The sequence below is a fragment of the Lupinus angustifolius genome, chromosome LG08, assembly GCF_001865875.1.
Source record: "Lupinus angustifolius cultivar Tanjil chromosome LG08, LupAngTanjil_v1.0, whole genome shotgun sequence".
NCBI lineage: Eukaryota > Viridiplantae > Streptophyta > Magnoliopsida > Fabales > Fabaceae > Lupinus > Lupinus angustifolius.
In genome coordinates, this window is record NC_032016.1 from 5,748,733 (window position 1) to 5,776,459 (window position 27,727).

Genomic DNA, 27,727 nt, shown 5'->3' on the forward strand with positions numbered 1-27,727 from the left:
AATTAATTTCTTAATTAATTTTTTTCATTGCAAAGTTAACTCTTTCAGATTATAATTTTCTTGCCTGATTTTCCTAAGGTGAATTATATAACCTCTGCCTCAAAACATGTGATTGGTTTGTACAATGGGGAGTCATGTAATCTAAAAAGCACAACCTTTGTTGATTTTCTACTAAAATATATCAATTCTACTACTATCAACAGTATTCCGTATTAGTCACTTATGATAGATAGGTAAAGAACTAATATCTTTCAGGATGTGTAACACTCCCAACAAGTGTTCCTCACAATAATTGAAACCTCAAATTTTGGTCTTTTTGGAAGTCTAATAAACTTTAGACCACTAAATCAAGTCTTGTTTAAGTAAAATTTTCATTTGGTCATTGATTTCACTGATTTGGTAAATAACAAAAAAAAAGTCACAAACATTTTTTAACTTCAAAGAGCAAATAACACAGTCACATGTGCATAATCTAAAAACATGTTAAAAAAAGCATGTTTGATTCTCCATACTGTTTATCAGACCAAAAACATGTCCATCCAACCAAATCCTTAGTGGCAAAGTAACATCTAACATATTTTTCTTATCATTCAAACTTGATCATCTTTCTTTTTGGCACCTTTTTCCCTCACCCTTTACCTTTATCATCAACACTTCCGGTCTTCTTGGCTTTTACTCATGTTACATGATATGTCTTTAAACTTAAAAGCACTACCACTGCATGACATTAATCACATTGAAATTATTACAAACTAGTCATTTATATTCCAGTGACTAAACACTCTCTGATGATGGCTAAAGAAGCTTCTTTGTGCTTCTTGTTTCTCTCTTTTCTCATCACCTTCAGTTCTGGTGAGTATCTAAGACACTGATATGATATCACTGAGTAATTTAATCATCTTTGTTCTAGTCAATATTCTAGGCAAAAGGCCAAAGTTTCATTTTTTTTAGTTTTTTGCTTACTGAAATTGCAACACCTACTTGGTTTTATTGTAGTCCTTTTCATCTTATCAATGATGTTCAAAATGTTGTCTTTAGTTAATTATTTTGGAGCTTTTAAGATTCTAATTGTGTTCTTTTGCTCTTTCAGGAGCTCTTGTGGGACTTTCTTCAACATCTTCTGAAACAATATCATTCCTCCAACAAAGCAAGGTTTCTTCATTGCAAATTAGATTTTTTGTCACAGATCCTAGGATTTTAAGCACTTTCACCAACTACAACAACTTGTCAGTTGATTTCTACTTAAACAAAAGCATGGTTGAAACTTTCATTGCTTCAACACCATTTGGAGTTTCATGTCTAAAAACTCATGTAATGAACTTTCTTTCACAAATAAACATCAAAAGTGTTATTGTTTGCTGTGGTAGTGGTGAGTACTTAGCACAAAATAAGATACAGCCTTCACTTTTGTCTGCTCTTAAATCAGTCCATTCAGTTCTCAACAAGTTTCATGTAGGCAAGGAAGTAAAAGTCTCAGTAGCATTTCCACTATCATTCTTAGAGAAGTTAAATGCATCAAATGAAAGAGAACTTGTTAGGATTCTTTCATTTATAAAGGAAACAAAATCCTTTGTCTTGATAGAAGACAGCATTGATGGGGAATTAAGCATAGGGGAACACTTTGTTCAGTCTATTATCAAAAGAGTCACTCTTGCTGCTTCTATTCTTCCTTTAAAAGATGTTCCTGTGATTCTCACAATCAAGAGCAACGTTATCCCAAGTTCAAAAGAAATAGCTCAATTTAGTGAAAGGGTATCCAAATATCTAGAACCAAGACCTATGGTCACAAAGAGAATAGTTGCATTATATGCTGAAGTACACACAACAAAAGATTTTGCACAAAACCAGCTTAAAAGGGAAGAGTTAGAATTATTTCCTCACATGAGAAGAACTCTAGATGACACCACAACCAACCCACCAAACACAGTTTTCCCTACAAATCCTAAACCAGCTCCTACACCAGTTAATATACCACCAGATACACCAGCAATCATCACAGTCCCTTCTACAAATCCTGTAACAATTCCCCCTAACAATCCAGCTGCAATGCCAGTAACAGTTCCTAACACCACACCTGTGCCCTTAACTCCTACAAATTCAACCAATAATTCACCAGTTGTACCGGTCAGCAATCCACCTGCTACAACTCCAACAATAGTTCCAGGGGCAACACCAGTGCAACCAGTAACAAACCCTGCGGTATCTTATCCGCCGCCATCAGCAAGCGTTCCGGTCATAAACCATCAACCACCTCCTGCAAACACAAATATTCCTCCTGCCACTCAGGGGCAGAGTTGGTGTGTGGCAAAGATTGGAGCTACACAAAGTTCTCTTCAATCAGCACTGGACTATGCTTGTGGAAATGGTGCAGATTGTTCTCAGATACAGCAGGGTGGAAGTTGTTACAGTCCAGTTACTTTGCAGAATCATGCTTCTTATGCCTTCAACAGTTACTACCAAAAGCATCCAGCACCAACAAGCTGTGACTTTGGAGGGACTGCCACCTTAGTTAACACCAATCCAAGTAAGATCTTAATAGTCTAATAACTCAATTATTTTTCTTACAAGTTATATTATGCTACACAAAATTGATAAACATTTTATGGTCTTAGGTAGTGTTTGGTACTTTGGTTCACATGATGTTTTTACATTCTTTTTAAGGTGGGAATGTTTTTACAATCAAACAATACCTTACCTGAGAACCTTTTTTACATTCTTAAGCATATTTCTGAGCATAAGTTCCAAAGATTGTGCTCGAAAGCTACCTTTTTTAGTCCAATTTTTGTTTACATGTGAATTTTGATTAGGTTCGGGTTCTTGCATTCTCCCATCATCATCATCATCGACAACGACGCCAATTTCATCACCCCCAACAACAAATACACCATCAAATACAATACCACCACCAAGTACTATAACACCTCCATCATCAATTCCAACTACACCACCAGCAACACCCACACAATCGATCCCAACAGCACCACTAAAACCACCCTCATCTTCAGGAACTAGCACTTTCGGGTAAGTGAATAACAAATTTTTCAATGATTCTATGTCAACTATGATGAATCTTGAAGATACTCATAACAGTCCTGTATATTATAACACCAACTTTTGCAGCTATGGTACTCCACCTTCAGTGTTAAATTCAAGCAACCCAATATCAGGTGCATTGTCAGGTTTCCCTCCTGCTGAAAATCCCGCGGCATCAACCTCTCATTCAGTTGGTCCTCTAAGACCTTATTTTAGCTCCATGGCTCTGATGATATCATTTGTCACTGCAAGAGTCACTATGCTACCATAGAGAAACAAGTTACCACATGAATAAGTTGTACTGTAACATTACAAGCAGAAGATGCAGTGTAGAAATCATTAGGTGCAGGGAGACAATTGAGTTGGAGTTGAGTCCAAGTGCACGTGGCTTCGATCTCTCGGACTCTATGAAGGGTAGGTGTACGCAGACTTATTGCACTTGAATTTATGTTCATCCATGTGCTAACTTAAGCTTAGGTGATGGTCAGGGAATTTATACTGTGGTATTAAATGCTGCTTCTGGTTTCTAGGCTGTGCAACTATGGTCATGTACTCATGTACATAAAATTTGAGAGCTTTTTTTCTTTTTCCTTTCATGTTGTATATTTTGAGAGATTTAATTAGTAGTTTTTATAATTTATGAAGGAGTTTTGGAGAGTGGTTTGCATAAATGGGGAATGTTATTCATCAAAATAGTCCATTCCATGATTTAAAAGAGTCCATTATGAGGCTTTGATAAGATTTTGAAGGATAAATAATGTGTCACAGTTCATAGGTAAGGCAACAACCATGGCTTAGGAAGAAATTTGAAAGGACACATTTTATCTGCTTTTTAGTCAATGCTTTTAAGATAATGCTCATAGGATACCAGTTATCATCCCCCATTAAAAAAATAGAAAAATATATATATATTGACCATATATAAATCTTTATACTAATAGGGTATAGATATTACACTCTTAAAAAACAAGTACAATTACAATTAAAATTTAGTTAATAACAAGTTCTCATGTATAAGGCAACAACCTAAATCATTGAGGATTATGATTCAAGACTAACTTGATAGGACACAATTTATTTTTTTAATCAATGTCCTTAGATACAATTCCCTTTCTTTTTCTGATAGAGAAATTCCTTTCTTTACAAAACATGTCGGTAGGTGCAGGGACCCAAAGGGAAAAAAGTGACGCAATGAAAATTTCAACATCAAACAAGTTTCAAACATAGGTTGGTGCTTTTATATGCACACCATATAAAAATTGGACACCTCTTTGCATCTTACTCTGAAAGCATTGGATTCCAATTCTAACATTATTATAATACTCAATTGTCAAAGAAAATAATGAAAAATCACTAACAGCCATAAGCCAAGTGTACCATATATATGCCTTTACTTTTATAACCGACACATGTGACAGGTGATATACTTTTCTAAGATCCGAATCAGAGTAAACATTGAAATGAAAAAACCAACATTTCATGATATTTTAAGTATTGAGTGAAAAGGGTCTACCACAGATTCTAGCCATAATCAAATATGGTAAATTAAATTGCCTCCTAACCTTAAGAGCTATCATATCATATAAACTAATAAAAGAGCTTAAATGTATAACTGCAACTACTGTATTGCAGTATCATAGAACACAACAAAAAATCTTTGTAATCCTGATGCTGCAAAAGCTAAAGCTAAAGCTACATTATCTCTAAGGCTGTATTTCTACATTGTAAAACGGTTTCTACAACAACAACAACTTCTCTAGAGTCTAGACTAGTTGAATAAACTTGAAGATGGTATTATACTACTCTATAGTATATATACAAGAACCATTTTGGATTCAGGAATGGTTTTACCGCTTTGTAAATACCACCAAGACAAGCATAGAGACGGAGATCACAATTTTGAATCCAGAGGTGTCCCAAAAATTCTGCTTTTCTTCAGCTACGGATCCTCCTCGTTGTTTTGATGCTAATTGATCTCTCAGTTCTTTAATTGCTTTCTCCCTTCGCTCTCCCATCTGTTCGCAAACACATACGATGAACACGGGAGATTGATAAACGAAGGACATAAACTTCAATAAGTTGCCTAAGCAAGAGAGTTGAGAATTGAGATCATGAAGGTAATAGCACATGAATAAGGGCCTGGTAGCCACTACTGGATGAAAAAAAAAATCTAGTTGACATAGTTTTCATAATATAATGCAAATTCTGATCGAATAACTGTCGAAGCAATTGATCAAATGCTTCAAATCTAAAAATCAGAAATGGAAGAGCCCAATTAACTGTAAGTATCGTATAAATGACAACAAATATGTAACTCCATCACTTGTACAACTAAAATTGACACTTAGACTACACTCACTCAAATTAGCAGATGAGTAATTCCACCTTAAAATACAAGATATATCATACATTGATATTCACTCACACTCACAATAGTCGAACGTGTCTATACAAGTGTCCTATTTTAGGTGTTTAAATAAGTTTCCGAAAATATGTGAGGAAGAGCTAAACTTACCCTCTGGAGTTTTCGTGTCTGAGAACGAGCTTCCTGCAAACAGAATTCCAACTTCAACACCCTCTTCTTGAGCTCTTGATCAGCACGCCGCTGCTTCTCCAACTGTGTTTAAAACATTTTCAACAAACTAGATAAAGACAATGACAAGAAAGCACAAAATAAATGAATGTGTGTAATAAAACAGGCAAACCCAGATTGCTTTACCTGTGACTCTAATTCCTTAGTCTTAAGCTTCCAATGAGCAGACATAATCCTAATTTCATCCTTAAGTTTTAATATTTCTTCATCCTTAACAACCAGAAACTTATTCATCTTGTCAAAATTCCTAGGAGAAACCTCGTCTAATATTTTCCGAAGTTCACAATCCTTGTTTTCTCCTGCCTTTGCAAGAGCCTCTATAATATCGTGCTCAATTCTCAGGACTTCATCTTTCAATTGTTTTTGTGAGGATTCCCTTGACTGAAGATCCTTTTGTAGATCATCTAGTTGCTCCCCCATTCTACTCACGCGATCCTCGTGCTCTCTCAGTGAACTTTTTTTCTCATCTAATTCTTTTAAAAGTTCTACACATTGGAGCTGTGCTGATTGAGCCGATGCAGCACTTGCATCTGCAGTTGCTCTAGTTGCTACAAGTTGTGTTCTTAGATCATCCAACTCCTTCAGATACTGTATCAAGATTACATAAATTGTTATGAGTAAATGATACTGCGACTACTGCCTGGGATAATTAGACATGATTAAATGCTTGTTTTACTTTTGAATTAACGTTGCAACTTGCAAGAGATATCAAGTGATACAATATGGGAGCGGTCTCTCAGAATATAATGGATTCCAAAGGAGTACACTTATTACGCAACAAAAAACTAGCTAAATAATCAGATACATGATACAACAATAACAATAACTAAACCTTAGTCCCACTAGGTAAGGTCGGCTAAATCAGAAAAATGAGTCATTAAGCGAAAAAAATTAATAGGAGATGGTACAACCACAAAGGTTGTGCTTACAATGTTGAAGTTACTTTGCACCATAACGCCATGCTTTTCATTAGAAAACCCAAAACATAATCAGAATTTAATGCTTCAGTTTGTATAAAATTTAATTGACATATTTTCCTTCATTAATGATACCCATTGTTACAATTAGTTACAAACTATTCACTCTTCCAAGATTACAACCTATTTAAAGGTCAAATGTTTTTTTATTTCATGATAGGCAAAAAAAATTTTAAGGAGGATGGGAGTGCGTACTAGGGTGTTTGAACCCAGGTGCTCACACTTAATGTCTCGCAACTCTACCAGATATCAATTGAAACGACTTTTGGAGACTTGTTAGATGTATACTTGATCTTCCCAAAATGGATTTACTTCATTATAATTTGGAGTACACCAGTGTTAAATTATTATAGAAGATGCTCATCTAATTCAGGAATTCATGATACACAAGCATTTAATATTTACAATAAAAATGTTAACATGATAGGTGGGGTCTTCTACATTGGGCAGCTCTATATTTATTGGCTAGAGAAGTTATCATGCCAATGTTCACTCAAGTCTTGGAGCAATTATGCACCCTTCACTATATTCAATAACCATATAATATTCATTCCTTATTCTAGTATTGTTGCTTTCATGCAAGGTATCCTAGTGCACAATAAGTAGCTAAATGTATTCATTTATTTCTTTCACATATCAGCAAAAGGAGAAAATAATTTTGATCTACCCACTACCTTAAAAAACATGACCTACCCACTAAATTAAAGTCTATTTGTTACCATCATAAGATATGCCTACTCTATCATATATCATTGATGGAATAAACAAAAATGATACTGAGTTGGTTTATGTGGCAGCATCTTGGGAAGTTTGGTGCATATACAGACAAATTGTCATTACATAGAACCGCAACAACAACTCCTTGGCTTTATTTAGCTATTGACATATATCAAATTACAATAGGCAATACAATGCTAAACTGCTCCATCACCAGAAGAGTCACTTGAATTTGAATATATGTGATTATGATTATCCACACCAATTCAGTTGAACAGCAAAAAGGTAATAAGCAAATTGTATAATAATTTAAAAATGAAAATAAATAAAAGTTAAAACACTTCTAATCAAAAAGCAATATAAGATCAAGAAATTAGTTCTAAAAATACACTATAAAATAGTAAACATAATTCAAACCTTCTCAGCAGAAGAGGCTGAAGCCTGAAGCTGCTCGTTTCTTTCTTCCAAATTCTTTTGCAATCTTCCAATTTCCAATTCCATGCTCTTGGCTTTTGACTCTGCTTCCTGTGAAAAAATATCAATACAAAAATTTGCTGAACAAAAAAAATGATTTTTTCCCTACCCCACAACCCCAAAGACTCAAAAAGCAGAAATGATTAATATCATGCATAAACGTATTTTTTATTAGTAAGTCCAAAAGGAGAAGACAAGAAAAATGTTGTATTACTACAAAAAGAGACAGAATCAACCCAAAAACATAAGAAAACCAATTTAGTACCTGTCTTGTTAATGTTTCTTTAACATAAGACTGCTCCTGTGTAGCAAGGCGAGTTCGAAGCTCCTTCAATTCTGAGGCTAATGTAACTACGTTGCGCCTAAAGCTCTGCTTTTTTTCATTTAAATCCTTTAACATAGGATCAACATCTCTAGCAGCTATTGATGGTGTCAAAGGCAGAGAACTGATTGATGATTTATCAGAATTTGACATGGGAATTCGATATTATTGGTAATGAATATGAAGTATGTTGTATACACTGGATCAGATCCTATGAACAATATGGATCAGTTTCAGCAGCTCAGGATCCTTGTGATGAAAGAAACTCTGCTTCAATGCTGCATGTGAACATGACAGTTGTGCATTTAATATAATTATAATTAGAGTTCTATTCAAGGAAGAAAAAAAAGTCAATTAGTTAGTTAAAAAAATTAGAAATAGCTTAGTAAGTACTAGAACTTGTGTGCAGGAAAAAGGTTACAAATTTTCTATTCAAGCTAATTTTTCTAGTGAATTCACACAGAAAATTTTGCAATATCTTAATGAACTCAAAATTAGATACTGAAAATTTTGCACTCTGATGTCACTAGATAGACTCAAATTAAATTAGTCGGTTTCATAATAACTTATGTCTCAAACATATTTTTCTCAACTAAATATTATCAATTTGCATAAAAATTCACAGTACAATGAAATTTAGCCTATTTTTGTCTGGTACAAAATGCACCAGCCATCTAGTTCCACCATAATTGAGAGGAGAGAGAATGAACACACATCATGGCTCTATAATCTATCTGTCATTGTCAAATAAAAAATAGGGTAAAATCTTAAAGATTTATAGTCGGGAAGTCAGCATTCATCTGTATTACTTTTATTTAAGAGTCAACAAAGGAAGGTAGATACAGTAACAGTAACGGTGTAAAAAACTCTTAGACGTTTCAGTGCATACATCTTTTTTCTCATATAAATACTACAACAAATATTAATATAGAGGGTCAAGTGAAGACGTGATTTAAATTAATAGGTCATTGTCTTCGTAAGTTTCAAATTATTTTGAACCAAAAATTCAAACTTTAACCAAAATCCCAGATACCCATCTCCTTGGAAAACACAACTCCATCAAATTAAACATTAAATAGAGATTTCAAACACAGATGGAATAGAATAAAGCATGAAAGCATGGAGGTAGCATAAGCATACATATTACATACCAGTCTCTTCTTTCGATCTTCATATTCATTGAACTGAAACTGTGGTTCTGTATATATATGATGTTGAAGGTAGAGTAACACAGAATCAGATGGCGGTAGTTGAATCAGAAGTTATGTGAAGAGAAGGGTAGTAGAAGAATAGAATGAAATGAAATGACAAGTGTAATGAGAAATGAGAATCATATGTTGATGCCGCAATTTCAGCTATTTTGTTGTTTTTAATCTCTGAGGGTAATATATGGTGCGTTTAAATATTTATACATAATTATTATATTCAATAATAATTAAAATGAATAGTAGATTATACATAGACAATTATAATAATATAAAAAACTATTATGTATGTAACTTATACATATTTTTTTCTCTTTATTTAATTTGTTTTTCTTGTCTCATGTGTGAGTGATTGAGTTCAACGCGACATGTCTTACACTCCTGAGTTGTTAGGTTCGGATTTTGGCTTTGACTGAGGTTATTATTTTCTACTTTTTGTGTGTAAAAAGGTTCGGTAGGTCTTTGCAGAATACTAATTTGTTAATTATTTTTCTATAACAATTGTTTTTCAAGATTTTAAAACATGTAATAATTAATTTTTACTAATTTTTAGAATTGATTTGCAATGTACTTATAAACAGGGTTGAATGAGTATGTACATTAATATTAATTTTACTATAATTAATTATATTTTGATAAATAAGTGTTTTTATTTATTAAAATAGAATTTCATATTTTAGTATATTAGTAAGTAATATGAGTGCATTTTTTAATCAATTGTATTTTCTTATTTCTTATCCTAATGATAATGAATCCTTCACTTTTGGAATGGCATTTCCTCTGACAACTATATCTTATAGGAATAGAAAATAATATAGGTTGACTCATAATCTGAATAAAGGTTTTCACTATTTTAATATTAAAAATAAAAATAAAAAAATAAATGATAGAATATGTATTATTACAAAAAGCTTTTGGAATGATATATTATATATCTATTAAAATAAAGTTATTACAATCAATCATATATGATACTACACACGTAAAACAAATATAAAAAAAGTGCAAACGTTTCCATTATTTCTGTTTACAAGTCATTTTGACTAATATCTATTAATTAAGAAAATTAAATAAAAGTAGTCATTATTGTGAAGTATATGGAAAAATAAGAAAACATTTTAAAATTAGCCTTAGGACAAAGTTTACTTTAAGTAAGTGTTTGTAAAAAATTAAATCTATTTGTTCTTAAAGTAGTAGATCATATATTTTTTAATACACAGTAATTATTTCAAACTTTTTATCTTGAACCCCAAACTATCTTCTTTTAAAAGTTTACTAACTTTATTCATTTCTCTCTACTTTAATTATCATTTCACTAACTTAGTTTATTTGATAGAAAAATATAAATATTTCACTGTATAATCTATGTATTATTAGTGTAAATAAATATACATAGTCATGATATTGTTCATCATTTATTTGTATTTTAAAATTAATGATAATTAAATATGAATCATAAATACTACAATATAAAAAATTCTTATATTATCAAAAAATATATATATATATATATATATATATATATTTATTGTAATACAAAAAACTATCTATACTATTAATAAAGAGAAAACACAAAATAACCAGTCATCATTGTGTAATTTGTGTTTTCCTATTTTGCCCTCAATATCTTTTTATTTCTACCAAAAAATCATATAATATTATTTTCTTATTTTATCCTTATTATCTTCTTATTTTAAAAGTGTATTTAAAAAATTGAATATTAGACTAATTAAATAAGTTCTACCGCAAATTTAGCGCAAAAAATTATATTTGAATTTATAAGATACAAACTATACATTACAAATGATAGGAAAGTGGGTTGACAGGCACAAGAGTGCATGTCAACACCCTAGTAGTCAAATATGTCAATTCTTAATATATTTTTTATATAGGTACATTAAAAAATTAATACTTATAAATTATGAGTATAATATTAACTGAGTAAATAAATTTTATTTATACAATATATAAAGCCAAAACTTGAAATAACTTCTTTCATGGGGTAATTTTTATTTCCTATATTGTCCTTAACATTATTTAATTTTTATAAAAAAACTATATAATCCTAAGCAACTATCATCAATACATCAATTAACCACATATCTCACTTTAAATTAAACATTATCATAAACACACAGAAATATAATATAAAGTACACCGAACACAACAAATACATTTTAATTCAAAAAAATGAAATATATAAAAATTGAATATGTAGTAACACACAATATTCGTCAACAGATACTATACACACTGGTAAATATAAAATATAAACATTGTCCATATATTAGATTTAAGTTGTGTTCAAATATTATAGAACAACTTCTTTATTTAAAAAATAATTTGTGACTTATAAAAAGAGGTAGACAATTTTAAATAACACCGAAAACATAGGTTCGGAATGTCCTAACCTCGGGCTCGCCGACATGACATATACCAAAGCTACATGCGATGTAGGATTCATTGGGTTTTGACTTTTGACCCCAAAATAGTGAGCGCGGCAAATAAATTTTTTGACCTTGACGTATAGTTTTCTAACACGTGGATATCTACGGGAAGTTTAACTGTACTTGGAAGCATCAAAGTATCAAGTAGGATTTTGAAATTTGAATTTGATGTTATCATCCCAAGAATATTTTCTTTTCCTTTTTAAGGATATTGTAGGTTTATTTTCTTAGCCAGGGATTATTTTTTCATTGCAAAGTTTATTTTTTTAAATATTTTTCATTTTACTGATGTGTGTTGATTCAAGTCAACTAAACTTAGTTTAGTTAAGGATATAATTCTAGACAAGATTTTAGATATGTGTGTAAAAATATAGTAAAATGCAGTTAGAAAAAGTTCTGTTTAGATATCCAAAATCTAAGAAGAGTAAAATGTGTATTTTTTTAATGCTGAAGCTGGCTTTGATTTGCTATAAATCTAAAAATCAACAAGAAATCACTAATTATTTTATTATATTGAGAAACTCCAGTAATATATGATATTCTTTCTAAGAGATAACTTTAATGGCCAATGAGTCATAAATCATAATGTGTGAGCACCTTCATTTAAATTTTAAAATATTTCCCTTTTTCTCACCAAAAAAATATCTCCATTTCCCCCATAAAAATATGTATGATATGTTTTTCTTAAATTCTTATGACTTCTTAAAAAAAATTATATTTTAATGTATATAAAATTTTCAATTAATAAATAAGTTGATATGATATTATATCTTCGTATTAATTACATTCCAATAGACTATGATTATACTATGCAATTCACTATATTATATTGTATTGGTTAGTAGATGAGTTAGAGTATTGATATAATAGTAAAACCAATTATTTACTAATTTAACAAAGAATAATTTTTGACCAATAATGTAGGATATGGATCGACCAATATTTTCCATTTTGTGAATAGTTTTTTATATACGTATAGAATAATTATTATATTGTAGTTGGGGAACCTTCCAACTAGTATAATTGGATAGATGTGCCAGTACGGTATAACATCTCCATTTTCACTTTCATGCTTGTCACCATGTGCCAAAAAATGAAAAAAAAATTAATTCTTAAAGAATTTCACTAAGTTATTTAAAGTGGAATTTATGCAATTAGTATAGATTGACTATTTATTTATGGGGCAACTTTTTCAAATTTTACCTAACTAATTCACTTTCTAAGAAATTACAGCTGGAAGAGATGATTTACTTGTTCATTTAGTTTTTAATTTTTTTATATTTAAAAAATATAACAAATCTTGCTCCTAAGCACAATTTATATTTTATAGAATTTTTTAATTTAGTTGAAAATTGTATTTTGCAAATACAATCACTTATATTGTTAACTTTTTACACAAATGAAGGAAGATACCCAACAAGTATTTTTCACAAGGCAAGATTTAGAAAATTTTGTAATGTGAAGTTTTTAACTGGTGTAATGTATTAGTTATTACTTATTTACTAACTTTTTTTTTAAATGTAATACAATTCATTTATTGACAATATATAATATTTTTTTAAACAAATTGAATATTACGTTTTAATATAATTATTGATTTTTTTATAATTGTATAGAAATGCGTTTTTATGAAAGTTTTAATTAAAATCAAAATCAGGAGTAAATATTTGCTTTTATAGAGTAAATATTTAATCTAATTACTTATTATCATAGTGCTTACTTTTGCATTGTTGTATTTTTGCCTTGATATTTGTCTATATTTTGTTGTAAGCGGAGATTTAACAATAATTAAGATTAGGAAGAAATTTAACTCATATCTGCAACATATATCCTAATTTTTATTGTCTTAGACAAGAGTGTTTCCATGGTTAACATCATAGACAGAGAGTGGAGGATCTAGTTTTCAACAGTTGATTTAGTACAGAGAAGAAAAATATATATTTTTTTGGTTTCCCACAGGTATCCTCGCACTGGAGGCAATCCTATCCGAGTCGGGCACATCCACAGACAGGTAAGTGGGGCTAACTCTCCCAACGAGCATTTTTTCCATCCACAAGACTCGAACCCGGGTTCTTGCTTAAGGGGAATCAAGCATGTACCACTTGAACCAACGCCCCTTGGTTGACAATATATGAGTTTGATACACTGTTACTATATCTTCATCATTTATGCTATAATATCTGACTCTTCAAAAAAGCATTACAAATAAATTATGGATGATATGTATAAATTTTTATACTAATAGTAAGTAGATATTACACTATTTAGGATATGACCAACTACAAGTAATAACTAATAAACCCAATAGATAGACTGCTGGATAAGCACAAGCATAAACCTCACATTACACAACGCAAAGTAAGTTTATATTTCCTGTGCAGAATACAGAAGATCCACCAAATTAATAAGTTTTCAAACATGAAACACATGGTTATTCAAATATTAGATCAGCTAAGGCACAAGCCTAAAATCTTTCCAATGAAAAAGCATTCCTAACAGGCTAACACCAACTAATAAAAAGCCGATTGCAAAATTACTTTATTACAGTTACCATGTTCCAAAATAACCAATGCTATATTGAAGAAAGTGGACAAAGAATATAGTAACATCTTATAACTCATCAACAGAGAAGTAGCAATAATTACAGCTGGGTAACTTAAAATACAATAGAATTTGATAATCAGAATCCCATCAGTACAGAGCCTTTACAATGGGATTGAATGGATACATGAAATCAATGTATTAGATATACCCGAAAACTGTTTTCTGAGGAGCACCCAGAAAAACAAGTCAAATGTGTTCTTACTCAAATTTCCCCAGCACTAACTCTACAAACAGTTATTGGCTTTGTATATCTGCAGTTAAACCACATGATTCAGCAATTAAGTAAAAACTAGTACCATCCATGAAAACAACAAATTAAAGAGATACAAAACTCTCCTACTCTCGAAAAATCTGAAATTTTTCCACAGCCACTAACTAACATCAACTATCCTACCATTAACACCCTTTACACACTTCAAATCTTCACCATTACCATGGTTGTTATCTTTAACAATAGCATTCCCATTACCATTACCTCTAACAACAAAATGAGAACCCCCATTATTGTTTACAGTCACAGAGGATCCACATTGGGACAATGGCGCCAGAGACACCACCAACGAAACCCCAATCTTATTATTTTGCCCATTCAAGTTCTCTTTTTTACAGACAATACTATGATTCACCTGAACCTTCTGATTATTACTCCCCAAATTCCTTGACCTAGAAACCTCAATAGAACCCCGGAGACGCTGCAACGTATCGACACGCACCAGTGCCTCCCTGGCCCTCTTCCTGGCCGCGGCAGACTCGCGAACACTCCTATCAGCTTTCACTCTGGCAGCAGCCAGAGCCCTGGTTACCGAAGCCGAAGCGATCTTCACGGCACAGAGGAACACAATGGCATGCTTTTGATCAAGCACATGGTGGGCATTACTGGGGTTGATGAATTTAAACTCAAGAGTGGAGCATGGAGGGCAGAGGAAAGATGAGGGAGGAAGGTGAGGGGATCAATGACAGAATCTATTATCCAGAGTTCCAGTAACCACCTTATAAGTAACATTACAAAGTGATATGGTCTAAAACTCAAGACAATTCTTAACAAAATTGACATCCTCAAATAACTTGTCAAATAAGCTCATTTATAAACACTATTGGATAGCTTATTTTTTGGTCAAATAAACTAGTTAACTAGTTTATAAGTTACAGGATGATCAACACATTCAACATGTGATCAAATTGAAAATTGAATCTGTGCCCCTTATAGATTTTAAACCATAGTAAATGCTTTAGTTAATTTTGCAACTGCATGGATCTAGTTCACCAAATAGCTATGAATTGTGCCTGCCATCAGTGTTAATAAGCAATTCAGCAGTAACTTGCAACCCCTCCATTTTCATGTATCCATGGCCACAAGCCTGCCATGCTTCATGCCGAATCCCATATGTGACACCGACTTATTAAACTAAATAACAAACAAAGTAGATCCCCCCAAGGGGGATCAAACTGGTATAAATTTCAAACATAACTAAAGGTGCTTACAGCATGAATTTATGTTAGCAAAACGACTCCAAAAGAATAATAAATACTACAAAACTACCAAGCTCTCATTATTTCATAACTAAATAGTAGCTCTATTTATTTATTTATTATTATTATTATCCTTCTTATTATTTTCTGGTCCTTCACAAGAGCTGTTAGATGTATTGTACAGATCCATGTGCCACCAACCCTTTGATGAAACTCTGTCAATGAAATCAGAAGGGAAATAAACTAATTAGTTGTCAATCAAACACTGCTCCTGAACTACATTAGGGATGGCGAATTAGATAATCTTCTAAGACTCAATGGCAAATTGAAGATTTTGAAAAGCAATCAAAATTGTCTTATTTGTAAAAAATAAAATAGGGGTGAGGTGTGAAGGTAAATGCGAAAAAAGATGACACTTACTGTGTCTAACACAATGGTAACTCCTTGTCCTTGCAAGTGGACTTGTTGTGCCCTAGTCCCTTGCATCGGCTACATTGGAGTTGGCGCTTGATTATGTCTTGAGAAGCATATCGCTTCGTTGTTGGTCGACCTGGTGGTCGCCGCGTAGGAGGTGGTGTTACTGCTACCACAAGCTGAGAATCTTTAGGAGCAGACACATCTACATTTGGAATGGGATTTACAAACTCTGAGTAAGTCAATCTGTAGCACTCAGTTGTGAAATATCTGGAGCAATAATCATAAACACTCCGGCCTGTGCCAGCTATGACAACAATGGCATGACAGCATGGCACACCAGTCAGCTGCCAGGCTTTGCAACTGCATTCCCATCGATCAAGATCAACCATCTCAGTTGTGTCACCACGAACCTCAACTGTCGTACCATCCGATGACAGAATTTCTAGTGAATGAGTTTTTTGGGTTTCCCTTTTAAGCTTCTCCTCCATGGATGGAGTCAGCCTAGTCAGCCATTGATCAGATTCTGCCCTTCTGGTAACAATCAACTCCATAATCTTACCCCTTATTACATCAACCATATGCGTTATTGGCAATTCATCTGCGTCTGATGCCCAACTATAGAAAAGCTCCCCAAAGTTCGATGCCATATGATTATACCTAGCACCCTGAAAAAATGAATTCGCCCAGTTCCGGGGTTCACTTTGCATAATCCAATTGTAAGCATCCATAGAAATGATTTTAATTCGGTCCATACAGTTTTGAAAGTCTTCTGGTTTGGATGCATAAGCAGCAGCATATAGATCCTCAATCATAAGTCGCTTTATCTCGTGAGAAAACTGTCCATTCAAATCTCTAAAAAGTTGCTCAATTAAGTATCGTAGGCAGTATCCATGAAACGAATCTTTAAATATCTCTGTGATCGAATTCTTCAATCCATTCTCTCTGTCTGCTACAAATGTTATAGGACAAGATGTTGACAACACTGACTTGAGTTGAAGTAAGAACCAATGCCAATTATCATCAGTTTCGGTATCAACAATGGCAAAGGCAACAGGAAACACACCATCATCTGCATCAGCAGCTGTTGCTGCTAACAATGTTCCTTGGTATTTTGACTTCAATGGAATGCTATCAAGGAAAATCAATGGTCGGCAACCTTGTTGGAAGCCATGTAAGGAAGCATGAAATGAGACAAAGAGACGGTGGAAGCTTGAGTCTTCCTTTGTAGTGTACATAGCTAGACTTCCAGGATTAGCCTCCATTAAATTTTCACAGAAGAAAGGTAGCAGACCATATGCCTCTTTATAAGAACCCTGAAGCTGCTCCTTGGCAATCTCTTTCCCACGCCATGCCTGAAAATAGTTAATCTCAACTCCATATTCCTCACGGATGTCATTGACAATGTCCTTGGGCTTGTAATTCGGAAAAACTTTCAATTTCTCCTTTATCATATCGGCCACCCAATTCCTATTTGCTTGATGCCCTGTCGGCCGAGAAGCCCCATCACATGTATGAGTTGAATCCATTTTCTTGATGCATATCAACTGAGTAGTTGACAACCTTGATGCATGGATTCTCCAAGGGCAGCCTTCTGCTTTGCATTTAACAGTTACACGGTGACTATCATTTTTCTTATATTTAAAGGCAAACTTATGAGCAATGGCATATTTACGCAAAGATTTCCGAAATTCATCCACATTGTTGAATCTTTGACCCACACCAGTGATAGTATTCTCCCATTGCTGAGCCCCCTTAGCATGCTTATCATCACTCGATGAAGCAACTTGTAAAAGGGGGGAAACTTCAATAGGAATTTCCATATGTGTATCAACTTGATTGGAATCGTCAACATCAGGCAGAGCATAAATTGGAACTATTGACTGTTTGGTGTCCTCTATGACATTATCCACAAAATCAAGATTCTGAGTGATATGCACTGGTGCCACTGTTTCAGACAAGGTTGTTCTGCTTGACCTATGTGAACAAGAATTCCAAAATTAAACTAAGAAGACCCATGAGTAACAATAAGATGTTACGATAGGAACAAAGAAAACTACCTACTCGCAGGCCTGTTTGACACCTCAGGGGCAACTAGTTCTTCAATAAAGACATAGATATCAACAGTACTTGAACTCATATGAAATTTAACCATTCGTTGTAGATCCTTGTCATTGGAAATTGTAATGAGGGTTTTACTGTTCCCAGGAAGGAAATATTTGATACACATGCTATCAAGAGTTAAACTAAACATTTCCGCTACTTCGGCCTTGAACTCATTAAATTTCATATTATCATCAATGTCGATAGCATGAGCATCACCACCTTTATATGATAAACATCCATCTTTCTCAGTTTTAAACTCACCTCCATATTGACATATTGCAATTACCTTCTCGGCAGCCATGGCCTGCCACAGCACAATAGAATCTTTATCACTAAAATTCCAAAGGAAAAGAATGTTCTGGAAACAAATTACAACAAAAAATAGGTGAAATGCATAAAACCTTAAGAAATTTCCAAACTCTAAGCACAAGAACATAAAGAAAAATTCAATCATTAAGAACTTTCATGAATGATTCAAATGTTCAACTTAGCCTCATGTTGCATTCTATATACCTCAAAAACTAAAACACCATAAAGGCTAAAACACCCATTTTCATCCTTAGTTTTCTATGGCAATGCCCAATGACATGTTTGGCAGTAAATTATCAACAAATTCATACAAGCTTAAAAACATCAAGTGAGAAAGAAACCCAACACTTGATACATATAATCCCCACAGGGGTTTTTCAATAAAAATCGATTCTTTTCATTAAGCAGGTTTATTTGGTAAAACATATAAACAAAAAGTCATAAAACTGGGGCAAAATCATAAAATAAAGTTTACCATGACCATGTACAAAAAAAGTAGCATACAATAAAAAAATGAAATTTAGGGACCAAATAGGAGAGAAAGTAGTTTTCTTTGGTTTAGAAAAGAGCTTAAACCTAAGAAATAAGAGTAGATACAATATAAAAAAATAGTGAAGATATTTACCTGGTTGATTGATTATGAGAGAAAGGAAGAGAGGTAGTAAATTACGAAAACGCGGTTGTTAGGTTCCGAAAATCATCGGCGGAGAACGTCCGGTGACATTTGTTTTTTGGTGCAAAATCAGAGTCAGAATAGGGATAGGGAACCAAAACCAAAATTGGATTGGGTTTGTTTGCAATTTTTATTATTCTATTTGTTTATTACTGTTTATTGAAATGAAAATCCAAGTCAGAAGAAACTGTATCAGGCTTGATAATTGGGCTTATTAGCTCCAACCCATTACACGCTTGCATTGAATGTACAAGAGCATAATTCATTAGGAAACAAGTCAATGCATCAAGATTCAAGCCTCAAGGCACACCTATTTTTCCATCCCTTTCCTTTTCTTCTATTTAATTTCCATGCATCCCCATCAAACACAAGCAATCATATTTGAACCAGGAGCATTATGGACACTGAATTCTTCCTACCAAACACAATGGAACACATCTGCTGTCCCACAAGTTGTGCCACTAATTTGTTATTGGTTGAAAAAATCTATTTAAGTTAAAAAATTAATAGTTAATAATTTTTTAGACCAATCACAGTTGATGGCACATGCAATGACACAACTTGTGGGACAACAGATGTGTACCCCAAACACAATGGAATTCTCATATATCCTAACTTTTTTGGGCACATCATATATTCTAACTTGAAACATTTGATTAAGTTTAAACGTTAGTTGATCCATGTGATTATTGATTAAAATTATTACAGGTTAAATTTGAATATAAAATATAAAATATATTTGAATATAAAATATATTAATTGTTATTGTTATATATGAATATCTAAAAGCAAAGTGTTGACCAATTTAAAGATGGCATCTCAATCCATTTAAATATGTTATAACATAATGCACCTTTAAATATACACATCTACACATCTCTCTCACTCTTTTGTGTCACTCCATGTGGCAGGAAATATGATTGGTCAGAATAATATTTAATAATTATATTTTAACTGGAATAATTTTTTCAATCAATCAAAGCTGATAGTACATGAAATAATACATAAAGTGGGACATCATATGTACTTCCGACCTTAATTTAATTTAAATAATTAAATACGTTAGGCTTAGACTACTACATATCATACTTGGGAGATTAAAGTGTATACCATTACATAGGCAAACTCACATACTTCCATCCTACTTGGGAGATTAAAGTGTATACCATTACATAGTCAATTAATGTTCCATGTTTTTATATGACCCTCAAATTTAAAATAAATGTAAACTTAATAAAGTATAAAAAATATAGGATAACTTATATTTCTTATTTGATGCGCATTTAAGAATTGCATAATTAAAATGGAGAATAGCTTGGGGGTTGCATAGAGTAAAAAGAAAGAACATTACACAAATGAAGCTTATTAATAAACAAATATTGAGATATTTTAGTTGCAAGAGCATCTCTAATCATACAATTGTTCAAAAATTTAGATCAGGATGCCTGTTTGCAATAGCTTGAGGATAATTAGTAAATAGCCTAATTTGCTGGGATGCATACCATAAAAATTACAGATGCAAAATATCTGCTAGCTGAATAAGTAGTTTTGAGCACATTCCTTGGCAATATTAGAGTGATATGATTCAATCTCCCTGGGCTATGTCCCCGGGAGAAAAAAGTTACTATTGCTATCTCATAATTAATCACATTCCTCATTTCATGTGAGGGAGATAAACAGGAAAAGGGTAGCAATATGAGTGCTACTTTTTCTTGTCATAAGCAGCTATGTTCTGTGGCTCACATTCAGGACTAAATAAACGAACCAGCAAAGCAGTACTTGAGCTTGTAGTTACAGCTCCACAAGCTGCCCAACGAAGACTCCTAGGAATCGTAACTCGAGGACCTGAATAACCAGCAAGGAAAGCCTTTGATGAATTATGCGTCAATATGAGTTTTTATTATTATAAAGAAAGTAAAAATGTAAATATGAGCTCATTACAAGTGTTCATGCAAAAGGAGAAATTACAATCTTACAGCATTTTTGGCATGTAGCAAAGACAAGGTTAGAAGGGACAAAATAGGGGAACAGCTAAATGCAATTTAAAACCTGAACTGTTTTTGGGGTGAAGCCCCATCCCATGACAAACACATAATTATGTTCTAAAGAAGAAATGATAGTAAAATTTTCTCCCTACCCTTTAATTCTGTTACTATCCTCTATCCTTCATAAAACAAAAAATAGGAAAGAGTGAATAGTTGAAGAAGCTTCTAATCTCCAGGGGTCTATCACCTAGTGTTTAGGAGGAAGAGATGAGCAACAGTTACTCATTCAATTAAGTTGCAGTTAATTCACTAAGTACAAAGGCAAGCTTCATATCCGTAAATGCCGAATTTACTTTAACCATCATCCACAGCCGGGCCATGTATCAGTAATTTAGTGACTATGTTAGGTTTGAATAAGCGGCCAAAACAATAACCAAGGTTGAAAAGTTAAGTTGTGATCTTATGCAAACAAGAAATTGATAACATAAAACATGTATAGCATCAATAGGTATATAGGATATGCATACCATAGAATAGAGGATAAAACTCCTAAAACATAAAATATAACTGAACTTAAAAAAATTGCAGTTTGCATACATGCAAATAGAACAGGAAAAAAGCATGTGTAAAATATAGAACAAACCATAGTGCAGCCTGCAAAGGATCCAAAATCCTAATGCTCCACCAACAGTATAGATCCCAGCTGTGTGTCGCATAAGCCTTGAACAAGGCTTGCAATCAGACCTCATAAGATCGCCATCGGAATAGCCTAGATAACGCCTCAGCGACATTGTATTAGTTTACCTGACACAGATTCATAGTTTTTGTCAAAATCAAAGGTAGTTATCAGTTAGAAAAATGAAGATTGTTAGACTTGAATGACTCTACTTGTATCTTTCTGAGTCAAATTATTGTCAGTATAACAATAAGCACGTCACACATTCACTTTGAATCAATACTGTAGTCATTATAATGCAAGCAAGGAATCGAAAAGAGCATGATTGTAAATGGGACATTTCATCGAACAATTGGAAGGCACAGTAAGAAATGGCAATTTTAAAACTATAAATGGTTGATGCAAAAGGGATACTAAAGGAAAAATAAAGAATTATATATAGTAAGTATATAACATCAAATTCATACCTGGTTGGTCCGTAGGGTCGAATCAAGTGAGGAACAAAATATACCACGATGCTGTTAATGTCGCTAGCTGGAGAAACATATAACAGGATGAACTATGTTATGTTGTATGGCTATGTTGCTGAAACTTCTTTTTTTTACGGGCTGGGCCTATAACAAACCTATCATTGATGGGCCCAATAAGAAATGCGTCGTGATTCACGTCATAAGAGTAACTCGTGAATAAAAAATATTTAATACTACTGATATCCCTCAAAATCATTTCCAATGTGTTCTCTAGATAAATATTGTTTACTTAAATCAAACATTAACTTTTTGGTTTAGTTAAAGATATAATGAAACTTTATATTACTGGACCAACGTTATTTTGATAATTATTGTTTTGATGTTTAATCTAATTTAAATAAATTTAATATGTATAGACTAAATTATGATTGTTATATTTATGTACTCACATTGTAAAAATTTATTTATTATTATCAACATATTATCTATCATTCATTTATATTATATAAAGATTTAAAAATAAATAATAATTAAAAATTGAATAATAAATAATATAGTAACTATGACATTTACATTGTCACATTGTACATGTTCTTGTAGTAAATTATTACATTGTTGTAAATGATTTGGTACTTTAAATTGACCCACAAATATTAAATTCCATTGAAATTATGGTTGGAGAGAAACCAAAATTAAATTTGATGAACCAATAGCTTGACTTTTGGCACTTCCTACTTTAATGGGTAAGTGCTCTTAGTTCTTACAAGCAACTGAGCTCTCTACTTTCTACTAGCCTACTAGCTGCACCAGCATCTGTAGTAGCTTTAAGCTAAGTAAGGTTACATTTTTCTACTTTTTAATCTCTATTCATATATGTTAAGAAAAATATAATGAAGACTTTCATCATATAATCATCATAGTGAATCAAACCCAGTTGATTTCCCTTGTTTCTTCTAATTTTCACTAGGCTTAACCTGTCATATTCTTGCTTTGGTTCAGTTTTGATTTTCTGTATTTTCTATATTTTATTTTATGCCAATCATGTTCAGTTAATATATTTTCTCTATTTTGAATATTCTGCATATGGATATCAAGGATCTGTAACTGTATGGTATTGAAAAGTCATGTTGGCAGAAAAAAAGATAATTCTCTTTTTTGATTGTTTTCCATTCTCTTCATATTTATGGGAGAAAGAAATAATTCTACTGAAAATAAAAAAGAATAAAGATGGACAAGACAAAGTAGCTTTCAGTGCTTCCCAGTGAAGATTCTACAAATAACCTTAGTAAGAACATTTCTGGATTTTTTTTATGTTTGTATAGTAAGCTTATTGTTAGAAAGAGACCAATTTTCTATCTCAGGAGACAAATCAAGAGTTAATAGTAGAAAATAATTTTACTGTTTGGTGAACTCCTTGAAAAGATGTTATCCCAGAAGTAATTACTGCCTATTGATTGAACATGTGCAGAGAACATTTCTATAACATCATCTTTTTGTTTGTTTGATTAAATGTTAAGTTATTTGTAATTCCGTTAATGCGGAAAATAGACTGCAAGAACTTAGTTTCTTATCTATTCATTTTACAGAGTTTCCCTGACTATGGGGAACAAGCATTTGTGGATGGGTTTCTGTTTGTGGGCTTTAACATGCTCCCTTCTCCCTTCTTTCTCATATGGACTTATGAGAATTGGTTTGAAGAAGAGGTCTCTAGATCTTCAAAGTATTAGAGCTGCTAGATTAGCACGAGAAGAGCTAAGATTAGGAAGACCAATGATCGGTGCATATGATCGGTATATTGGTGAGCCACAAGATGATGGTATAGTACCTTTGAAGAACTTTTTGGATGCACAATATTATGGAGAGATTGGAATTGGAACACCCCCGCAAACCTTTAATGTCATATTTGATACTGGTAGTTCCAACCTCTGGGTTCCATCGTCAAAGTGTTATTTTTCTGTGAGTTTCAACTAACTCCTGTGCCTTCACTATTCTTAACTTTGTTACATGTCAGCTTCTCTTATTATCTAATGGCCCCTTGCAGCTTGCTTGCTATATCCATCACTGGTACAAGGCAAAGAAATCCAAAACATATACCAAAAATGGTAACACTGTCTATTCATTATTCAAGTTCATTGTAGTCGGCTAGTCGCAGATGCTAAGCAGCATGTTGCATGATTCTGTAGGCTGTGTATATGCTATTAAATATAGGGTTTAATTTTCTTTTCTATTTGTCAATCAGGAACTTCATGTAAAATAAGTTATGGATCAGGAGCAATATCTGGTTTTTTCAGTCAGGATAATGTTAAAGTTGGTAATGTTGTTGTCAAGAATCAAGTGAGTGCTTCTTTATTCATGATCTTATTCGTCGTGATAGACTGTGCAGTTTTGCAGCAATACTTTCAGATTTCACTGTAATGATATCCTTTACACTGTAGGATTTCATTGAGGCTACCCGAGAAGGAAGTCTTTCTTTTGTGCTAGCAAAATTTGATGGATTGTTTGGGCTTGGGTTTCAAGAGATCTCGGTGGAAAATGCCGTGCCAGTGTGGTATGTTTAAGCCTGTCATTTGATGTTTCACTTGGCTCTGATTTCAATGATGGAGGTACAGTGAATCCTTTTTGTCCTTCAATTTACTGACACATCATAGATCACAGGTACAATATGGTGCAGCAACATCTTGTAAAGGAGCAGGTCTTCTCTTTCTGGCTCAATGGGGATCCAAACGCGAAGGACGGTGGTGAATTAGTTTTTGGAGGTGTTGATCCAAAACACTTCAAAGGAAACCATTCTTATGTTCCAGTTACGAAAAAAGGCTACTGGCAGGTTAGCAAAACAAAGTTTAGTTCTATCAGGAAATCTTTTTAACTACATATTAGTCTGGAAAAAGTTAACATGAAAAATTTCTTTTCCAGATTGAAATGGGTGATTTTTCCATTGGAGGCATCTCAACAGGTGAGTTTACCGTTGCTCAACCATAAGAAACCTGATCCACCTACAAAGTGTCTTCACGCCTATTTTTCTACGTTAACATAACCTCTGGTTATAAAGTGTATCTAATTGTGGAATATATCAATATTACTTTTAGGTGTTTGTGAGGGTGGATGTGCTGCGATTGTGGATTCGGGAACATCTTTGCTTGCTGGTCCAACTGTACGTGCTTCTGTCTTCTTGAAATTTCATGCTCACGACTTTTCATTTATGCCTTTTCTTCACTGGTAATTAATTTCAGACTGTTGTAACTCAAATCAACCATGCTATTGGAGCTGAAGGAGTTCTAAGTGTAGAATGTAAGCAAGTTGTTTCTGAATTTGGAGAGTTATTATGGGATCTCTTGGTATCAGGGGTAAGTTCCCTTGCCCACTCTTTGAAGTTTTTGTTTTGACCTAAACTCGCAGTCCCTGATCTTTTCACATATGCATTTTCTCCACTTGGACCTAAACGAGTTTGATCTTAATGTGCAGGTACATCCTGGTGACGTGTGTTCACAAGTTGGTTTATGTTTTTTCAAGAACGATCAATCTAATAAGAGGTACGTTCTGTTTGTTCGATGAGCATTTTTTGTATATGGATGTTTGTATGCCTTTTTAATCATACTTGATTCATTTCTTTTCAATTAATTAATAATTTGAAGATATTGGATGGATGCTTGATAACTCTGATAATGAGCTCAAAAATCAATTTGAAGCTTGAGTTTTATGCAGAAAAAGAAATGTCAAGGAACCTCCATTACCGACCAATTAGGCCTTGATACCCTTCGTTGGTTACAATTCCTAGTTTACTACTTTCATCTCTATCGTAGGGATACATTAGATTCTATTGTAGCTTACAACGCTGTCAGGTTTTTTTCTGAAACAGACTCCTAATTTTAATTTGAATCCTAATACCGTGCAGCGTTGGGATTGAGATGGTGACTGAAAAGGAACGAAGAGAGTTATCAGCTAAAGATAGTGTTTTGTGCTCTTCCTGTCAGATGCTTGTGGTTTGGATCCAGAATGAGCTTAAACAAAAGTCCACCAAGGAAATAGTATTCAAATATGTTAATGAGGTGCGCTGCTTATAGAGCATTATCTTATTTAGGATTAAGTTAGTTTCATTTTATCTGAATCTTTTCTATAATTTATGTTTATTTTGTTAGTTATTATTTGAGTTTATTATTTTATCATATTTGAGTTTGACCGATCTTTACCATCATAAATTTCTACATAAAAAAACCACAGTTGTGCCTTTAGATTTATGTATTATATGGGGTTGTGACACTTCCTTTTGATCATTGCAGCTGTGTGAGAGCTTGCCAAGTCCAAATGGAGAGTCAGTAGTAAGCTGTGATAGCATTTCTGCATTGCCAAACATTACATTTACTATTGGAGATAAACCTTATATCCTCACTCCAGAGCAGGTTAGGTTATGAACTTTTAATCAGTTAAATTACATTGCCAAAGGAACATTGATGTCGGGAAGTTTCTACTACTTAAATTTGTGAATATGGTAGTAAATTTCCTTACTTTCCAAAAGATGTGGGAACATGAATGAACAGGAAAGAGATTGAACTACAATTATGCGAAACCGACCAATGGTGTTATAATAGCACAACTCTATTTTAAGGGCGACTCTTGAGTTTTTCATTGTGCTTCTGAAAATGCTCTGTACTTTCAGTATATTTTGAAAACTGGAGAAGGCGTTGCAGAAGTCTGCCTTAGTGGGTTCATTGCTTTCGATATTCCTCCTCCTCGTGGTCCTATCTGGTATTTTACTCTTATAACATTCATCAATGATCAACAATTTTGTTCTACACGCATGCACTTGCCTATGATAAGCACATATAATATATGATATGAATTATATAACATGTTCTAAGCTTTGTCCTTTTTTCTACTACTGCTATCACATTATATGTGCCTGCAGGATTCTTGGTGATATCTTCATGAGGGTATATCACACTGTCTTTGACTACGGGAATCTTCGACTTGGCTTTGCTAAGGCTGCATGATGAGACTTCTAGGAGATCATATAGCTCGGAATTTATCAATGAGCTTGTTAATGCATTGTAAATAAGCAATTCTATAACTACTAGGGTGCAGGCTCATTTTGTGGATTAATAAATATACTCATTGAAACAAAATATGCACGTTGAACCGTTGAAGTATTGAATACTTTTAAATGAAGGGACCTTTTTATCTCATGCTTTGTTGAACCATAATATAGATTCTTATTTTTTTATGTGCTATACTAAAAGGATGGCAACATAGTTTTT

At 33.1% G+C, this 27,727-nt stretch overlaps 5 protein-coding genes across 13 annotated transcripts; 2 read left to right on the forward strand and 3 right to left on the reverse strand.

Moving 5' to 3' along the window:
* LOC109354329 (proteoglycan 4-like) lies at positions 527–3,450 on the forward strand. Its single transcript, XM_019596745.1, has 4 exons — positions 527–852; positions 1,091–2,524; positions 2,808–3,021; positions 3,121–3,450. The coding sequence occupies exons 1-4, from the start codon at positions 789–791 to the stop codon at positions 3,302–3,304; spliced, it is 1,896 nt and encodes a 631-aa protein (XP_019452290.1). The 5' UTR covers positions 527–788; the 3' UTR covers positions 3,305–3,450.
* Positions 1,168–27,653, forward strand: LOC109354330 (aspartic proteinase-like). 5 transcript variants are annotated; one of them, XM_019596749.1, is made up of 15 exons: positions 1,168–1,179; positions 17,535–17,541; positions 24,062–24,431; positions 24,517–24,577; positions 24,715–24,809; positions 24,911–25,023; positions 25,131–25,299; positions 25,389–25,428; positions 25,562–25,626; positions 25,706–25,819; positions 25,938–26,005; positions 26,368–26,521; positions 26,753–26,872; positions 27,130–27,218; positions 27,379–27,653. In XM_019596749.1, exons 3-15 carry the CDS (start codon positions 24,075–24,077, stop codon positions 27,461–27,463), a joined length of 1,530 nt encoding a protein of 509 aa, XP_019452294.1. In that variant the 5' UTR covers positions 1,168–1,179; positions 17,535–17,541; positions 24,062–24,074; the 3' UTR covers positions 27,464–27,653. The 5 variants fall into 5 exon arrangements, with proteins under 5 accessions (XP_019452294.1, XP_019452291.1, XP_019452292.1 ...); XM_019596746.1 differs by lacking the exons at positions 1,168–1,179; positions 17,535–17,541 and adding an exon at positions 23,226–23,313; XM_019596747.1 differs by lacking the exons at positions 1,168–1,179; positions 17,535–17,541 and adding an exon at positions 23,226–23,308.
* Positions 4,615–9,452, reverse strand: LOC109354333 (myosin heavy chain, cardiac muscle isoform-like). Of its 4 annotated transcripts, XM_019596758.1 has the most exons (7): positions 9,268–9,452; positions 8,253–8,394; positions 8,060–8,222; positions 7,738–7,845; positions 5,753–6,214; positions 5,549–5,650; positions 4,615–5,048 (listed from the first exon to the last, which is right to left on the reverse strand). In XM_019596758.1, exons 2-7 carry the CDS (start codon positions 8,267–8,269, stop codon positions 4,881–4,883), a joined length of 1,020 nt encoding a protein of 339 aa, XP_019452303.1. In that variant the 5' UTR covers positions 8,270–8,394; positions 9,268–9,452; the 3' UTR covers positions 4,615–4,880. The 4 variants fall into 4 exon arrangements, with proteins under 4 accessions (XP_019452303.1, XP_019452302.1, XP_019452300.1 ...); XM_019596757.1 differs by having other exon boundaries at positions 8,060–8,327; XM_019596755.1 differs by having other exon boundaries at positions 8,060–8,394.
* Positions 15,783–19,483, reverse strand: LOC109354328. The gene is made up of 4 exons (XM_019596744.1): positions 19,297–19,483; positions 18,317–18,666; positions 16,263–18,233; positions 15,783–16,057 (listed from the first exon to the last, which is right to left on the reverse strand). Exons 2-3 carry the CDS (start codon positions 18,661–18,663, stop codon positions 16,268–16,270), a joined length of 2,313 nt encoding a protein of 770 aa, XP_019452289.1. The 5' UTR covers positions 18,664–18,666; positions 19,297–19,483; the 3' UTR covers positions 15,783–16,057; positions 16,263–16,267.
* Positions 20,847–22,582, reverse strand: LOC109354336. Of its 2 annotated transcripts, none has more exons than XM_019596764.1 (3): positions 22,517–22,582; positions 21,973–22,133; positions 20,847–21,189 (listed from the first exon to the last, which is right to left on the reverse strand). In XM_019596764.1, exons 2-3 carry the CDS (start codon positions 22,118–22,120, stop codon positions 21,047–21,049), a joined length of 291 nt encoding a protein of 96 aa, XP_019452309.1. In that variant the 5' UTR covers positions 22,121–22,133; positions 22,517–22,582; the 3' UTR covers positions 20,847–21,046. The 2 variants fall into 2 exon arrangements, with proteins under 2 accessions (XP_019452309.1, XP_019452308.1); XM_019596763.1 differs by having other exon boundaries at positions 22,473–22,555.